The sequence below is a fragment of the Macrobrachium rosenbergii genome, chromosome 8, assembly GCF_040412425.1.
Source record: "Macrobrachium rosenbergii isolate ZJJX-2024 chromosome 8, ASM4041242v1, whole genome shotgun sequence".
NCBI lineage: Eukaryota > Metazoa > Arthropoda > Malacostraca > Decapoda > Palaemonidae > Macrobrachium > Macrobrachium rosenbergii.
The window spans coordinates 4318527-4325362 of NC_089748.1; the positions used below are offsets into that span (position 1 = coordinate 4318527).

At 38.2% G+C, this 6836-nt stretch overlaps 1 protein-coding gene across 1 annotated transcript; it reads left to right on the top strand.

The window, feature by feature from the left end:
* Positions 1-2119: 2119 nt before the first annotated feature.
* On the top strand, positions 2120-2635 carry LOC136841038 (salivary glue protein Sgs-3-like). The gene has a single exon (XM_067108093.1). It carries the CDS (start codon positions 2120-2122, stop codon positions 2633-2635), a length of 516 nt encoding a protein of 171 aa, XP_066964194.1.
* The last annotated feature ends 4201 nt before the right edge of the window (positions 2636-6836 follow it).

The window sequence follows — 6836 nt, forward strand, 5'->3', positions numbered from 1 at the left end:
ACAGCAAAGCAGAAAAAGAAGTACCCTTGGAGAATCTAAGTACAATTGGGGAATGGGAGATCGCTTACCGAAGTGAAGTTCTGATTCGGCCAGAAAGAGTTGTATTGTTAAAATGAGTCGTTAATACAGACCTCTGTATTTCATAACACTTTATATATATATATATATATATATATATATATATATATATATATATATATATATATATATATATATATATATATATATATATATATATATATAATTCCTTCCCTAGAAAAAAGAGATGACTTCTGGTAACCAGTTGGTTCTTAGCCACGTAAAAATAAGTCTAATCCTTCGGGCCAGTCCTAGGAGAGCTGTTAACCAGCTCAGTGGTCTGGTTAAACTAAGATATATTTTTTTTTTTTTCGGGGAAAGAAAAGACAAGGATCGTTACCAATTTCATCTTCTTATTGTGTAACCGCTTAAGCAATGAGGTCTCAACACACAAATCCTCATCCGAACATCGACCCAACCACCCCATTCCTATACAACTGTTTACTCTCTCTCTCTCTCTCTCTCTCTCTCTCTCTCTGTATGTATGTATTTACGTAAGAACGTATTATATATTCAATATATATATATATATATATATATATATATATATATATATATATATATATATATATATATATATATATATCTATATATATATATATATATATATATATATATATATATATATATATATATATATATATATATATATATATATTAGAAAATAAAATTAAGGTAAAAACAGTCCAACTTGTAAAGTAAGAATGAATCTAAGGACGGTAAAAATTCGTATGCTCATAAGTTGTATTCAGACATAAGCAATAGGTATTTGAATGACTTGTCCCAAAAGTGTGTGTGTGTGTGTGTGTGTGTGTGTGTGTGCGTGTGTGTGCTACAGAATAGAGCTGATGATCCCATTTTCTAATAAAAAATCTTTTGCGTCATGTCGTTTAATACATAATACTCATGTTTGGATACAACTTATGAATACATGAATTATTACCGTCCTTATATTTATCCTTACTTCACAAGTTGGGTTGTTTTTACCTTACTTATATTTTCAGTATATCCCTCATTCTGCTCTAATAAATTTAACAAAAAATATATTATGAAAGTGTGTCACGAGCAAAAAGATAAATAAACTAAAAAATGAAACTATCCGTGACAAAGGACCAGACCCACAACTAAGCGAGTCCACAGATTATTATACTTCGCCTTTAAATCTGAATCTAAAGGATGTCAGAAAAAATTAAGATAATGGACTCTGACGCAGACGCTGGGAACCATAGCAAGAAAATGGACATGATGAAGATCCAGGTCTACATTCTCAAGTGTACGAACATTCAAGCAAAGACCTGCACACAGATATGTAGCTGTGTACCTTATGTTTCTAAATTATTCCAGTCGGATGATAATATTCCTCTTCATCTTTTCTCTACAGAATTACAGTGAGAATACGTTCATACTTGAAAAAACAAACAAACGCGCACACACATACACAAACAGATGTGTGTGTGTATATATATATATATATATATATATATATATATATATATATATATATATATATATATATATATATTACTCTTGATATATTATGGGTTTGGGTTTGACCATTCTTTCCAAATCAAAATGTATTGCACTATTGCCTTAATGTCTGTAGGCCGTTCACGGTAGATGTAAGTATGTGATTATCACGTCATGATTCATGTGAACTCCTTTCAAATCTTCATGAAGAATAAAGAAGCACTTTTTACGTGGCTGGGCTCAAGGAAGCACTTTAAAAGAGTCAGGCGGCATGACGTTACCTATTTGTTTCATAGCAAGATTGCTGTACCTTGATTGATTGGTTTGCGTCCTCCTATTTCTCAAGTGACATCCTGAATAACTGTTAATAAGGAGGATGTAAGTCACCCCCTTTTACGCTTTACTGCGTCTTCCAAACGAGGCCAGGGGAGATGGGGGAGGGGGAGTGGCGAAGGGAAGGAGAGAGGCCTTGGGAAGAGGGAAGCTGATCAGGCAGCCCTCAGTACATTATACCAGCAGACAAGGACCTTTGACCACACAGCCCTCAGTACACTATACCAGCAGACAAGGACCTATGACCAGACAGCCCTCAGTACGCTATACCACCAGACAAGGACCTATGACCAGACAGCCCACAGTATGCTATACCACCAGACAAGGACCTGTGACCAGACAGCCCTCCGTACGCTATACCACCAGACAAGGACCTGTGACCAGACAGCCCTCAGTACTCTATACCACCAGACAAGGACCTGTGACCAGACAGCCCTCAGTACGCTATACCACCAGACAAGGACCTGTGACCAGACAGCCCTCAGTACACTATAGCAGCAGACAAGGACCTGTGACCAGACGGCCCTCAGTACACTATAGCAGCAGACAAGGACCTGTGACCAGACAGCCCTCAGTATGCTATACCAGCAGACAAGGACGTATGACCAGACAGCCCTCAGTACGCTATAGCAGCAGACAAGGACCTATGACCAGACAGCCCTCAGTACGCTATAGCAGCAGACAAGGACCTATGACCAGACAGCCCTCAGTACGCTATAGCAGCAGACAAGAACCATGCCACTCTATACCGTCGTAACTGTGTAATCGACCCCATCCCCCTTTAACATCACGCCCACCTGTAGACACCTGCCTTAAGTAATTCAGGACATAATTACGCGTTCCGGCTGACTAAATGACATGCGTCTTCTCAACTGATCACCGTGAATGATCGCAAAGCAAAGCAGACGCAACTGGGGATAACCAAGAGAATTTAACGTGCACGTAGTAGTATATACATACATACAATCATACATACACATACACAGATTGCTCTGAAAAAATTCGCACATTTTTAGGTATATCTTCTAAAATGTAAAGAATGGCTAAAGACTGATACCTGATACTATACATAAATGCACATAAATTCTGCTAAAAAGCTCGCACTCACTAGGGTTAAAAATTACTCAAAAAAGAAGTAATAGAGATTTTGCTAGTGATAAGTACCAGTAAATTTTATGAAAAAGTCCATCTTCATTCAAATATACATCAATAAGAAACAGAAGATCGAGCAAATGCTATACAGTAGCTAAGGGGAATATCAATTGCAACTTACCTCACCTGATGTAATCCTCGGGTATAAATAAAAGAATGGAGAAAAGACAATAGGAAATATAGCGAGAAATAATAGATAGCATAGACTGAACCCCTCAATTAAAGTAAATATAATGTGAAAATAAATACAATCGAGTGACTGGTTGAAATTTTCAGCATACTGCTGACACAAGAGCGAAAGTGGTAAGCACCTTACTCCAGCTAAAAGCGCTCCAAAACTTGTCTTTCTTTAACTCCAGCGAATAACTGGCTCTGTTCTATCCTACTTAGCGCAAGCAAGAAAATATAAATGTGTTTAACATTTGTTACGCTGAGACTTGTGGATTTTACAGTAACAACCAAAACCCCAAAGTAAACAATAAAATATTAAACTCAGCTGGTCTGAAAAAGTTTTCGGGATGAATCGCTTGTTCACTACCTTTTCGTCTAATAATGATAATAATAATAATAACAATACTGATAATAAAACATAATTTGTCTTCATATATTTTTTTCAGTATGTGACAACCATAGTTGGTGGAAATGTCTGTCGTCCTGCCAGGCCATCCTTTCCCGACACTAATCTCTAAGTGTATGGAATGAGGGCACCTGGTCCGATCTTCCCCAGTTACATAGAGTCCCTAAGGTCGACTTTCTCTTATATTACCTATGTTTTTACGGTATCATAACGATAATAATAACCTTCCTCAAGAAGATCAGCACTTGTAACATGGATAAGGATAATGTTTTTACTTTTCTTTGAAGCAACTAACATTAAATAAACAATACGACGCCAAGCAAAACAGGAAGAACACAAGGAGTAAAAAACTGATAGCTTAAATTAAAGCAACAAAAATTACTGGAGTGTTACAGTTAATCCTCCGGCCATGTAAAGAAGACCAAAAAGTGCTTTCTCCATGGCATGCAGAGAGAGAGAGAGAGAGAGAGAGAGAGAGAGAGAGAGAGAGAGAGAGAGAGAGAGAGAGAGAGAGAGAGAGCGGTGAGGCTTCGGTAATTTCTTACTTGTTCACCGCTTTAAATATTACCATGTTCTCTAACTACATGAAGGCAATAATAGGTAAATATATGTTTGCATGTCTGAATGTATATTGTGGATGAAAGACACAAAAGTCAGAGCCAGAAACTTCGTGAGCTAAGTGAAGAAAAAGTAATCTATCTTAGCAATAAAATAAAGCAATTAAAACGAACACGCAAGCTCTATCCCCAGACAGTATTCTTAACATTGAGATTAGCAAAGATTTGATGATGATACTAATTACAATAAAGATACCTTGACAATAAATACATCAGCATTTTAAAAATTATCTAAATCCTAGTCTCTCGTAAATGTTTTACAATCTATTTCTTAGGTGGCCGCTGAACCTGTTTCCTTCTCTTATCTTTCCCGTTTCTCTCTTCATGGCTCTTTTGAATTTGGCCTTAGATTGTAGGAATACGTACCTATTCACACACAGAAATAGTCTAATGGAAAAACGTACCTGAACAGAGCTTGATATGGATGATGCTCGCAGATGCTAGTGTTTGCTTGTTGTTAGTGAACAGAAATTAGAGAAACAGGTAAAACTATTTATAATGGTTTGAAAAGGAGGAATTTGAAAGTTAATATTAGAAAGAATATGGTTATGGAGAAAAATAGAAGCCGGGAAAACTAACAAATGTATGGCAGTAAAGACGGTGAAAAATCAAAGCGGTCCATTCACACAGGTAGTAAGGAATAGAACTGGTGAAGCAAGAGTCTATAGATGTCTGAAAGAGAAGAGTGTCAGCAGTTGCAAGAATTGTAAAGTATGATGGAAGTGTTGCATCAACTTCCCTACCTTGAAGCGAAGAGGGGCTTACGGATGAAAAAGATAATAAAAATTATAAGGTTTTTGAGCTGAACTCTTTCTTTTGTACGTGAAAAACCCAAAGGTTAATACTGAGAGAAACATACATATAAACGACGCTGTGACATAGGTCAGCATGGGTGAAAGAAGGGACGGGTCATTGTTTTGAGGCAGTTAAACAAATGAGAAGAGAGGATGTTGAGATGACTGGGTGGGTGTGGTGGAAGATGTGATGGAGCGGGAGGAAACAGTACCCAGAAGCCGAACGAGTCTACTTAGGATAGAGGTAAATGGTTGTAATACATATCAGGATGGTCGACGCGTTGCTGTTGAGCATTTTGTGTAGGTATGTAACGTTATTGAGCTTTTCTAAACAGTGGGGTTCCTTTGAAACAGCAATGAAAGAAATGTGGTCGTGAAAAGGCACAGAGACCGTTGGAACTGCTTGTAAGAAAAAGTAGAAAGTGGATATTAGTCACTGAAACACTAAGATGGTATGTGAAACCCAGGAAGATGGAGCAATAAATGTTAGGTTCGATGAAAAAAGAATGATAATAGTTGGTTCGCACGCGCGTGTGTGTGTGTGCGTGTGTGTGTTTTTTCTGAAACAAGTAAGGTAGCCGGATCTCCGTAAAATGTAAGGCAACTAAGAGGAAGCCTATGGATGCAAAAACTGGAGCTCGTGAAGGCTTGTTTAGCGAACTCCCCTTTATGAAGTAGTGCGGATATTCAACCCAAATGAAAAGAAAACAATTTGAATGTTCTGAGATGTGGAGGAAACGAAAGGAAACAGGTACTTGAAAAGGCTGTATATTTTGAAAGCACGGTGAGGAAGGACCAGTGACACCATTTATTTAGTTGGATGGTGTGAAGAGGTGTTGAAACTGAAGGGCCACAATACAAAGAAAGCGTGGAAGGATATGTGCATGACAGAGGCGAGTGACGCAGTTTGCGTGAGTGAGAATCTTTGTAGCTACATGAAAGCGTTTGCTGCTATGAAGGTCTTTTTTCACAGGATGTTCATCTTCCATGGCAGGAGTTATAAGATGAACGTACCCGTAACTTTTTTTTATATTTATGTAGGTGTCTGAAGAAAAAATACCAACAAATCACATACGGGCAAATTAACACGTGTTTTCTTCCTGATACTGTAAATTAAACAAATTAATAATACTCAAAACGAGTGTACAGATAGGCTGAGTGATGTACTAAAATAAAGTAGCAATAAAAAGAACAATAAAAGTATGACACGCGTGATGGCAACAACCTTATGCCTTCTCGTCATAAGTTCACTGGCCTTTTCGGACTAGCAGTTGTGGGATCCCTTCGTCACTGCCGCTGTTCTTTCTTGATTGTTGACGCTTTTTAATGTATCCATTTGATTTACATAGATTCAATCATATCAATCGTACCTAAACATCTCATGTCCTTGTCTATAGCGTATAAGTTTAGAATAAGTTTTTCAAGATGAACTTTATCGGTAATTGTGCCAAAAGTAAATAGTTCACCTCCGGGCCTGTGCAGAATGTGGAATGTCCACTTTCCTGCATATTTTTCTTTCCCGGGTGAGGCCCGCCGCGTACCTCTTCGTATGGGCTGGGGCACCTCAAGCACTGGTCGTTACTATTGAATTGGATCGTACCTCACATCCTGACGCGCTGCTGCTCTGTATCCAGCGAAATCCTTTCTGCCTCTCCTTTTGGACTTTGTTTCTGACCTCTGTGGGAGAGAACCGCGAGGCATCCGTTGAGTTTCACCTCCTCGCCCCCAACCACTAATAATGCAACGGTCTCGGAAACACAATTCCACTTTTCGTTCGCCCCTTTTTTGGAATCCTTTGCCTCTTTGGGTTATTCTTGA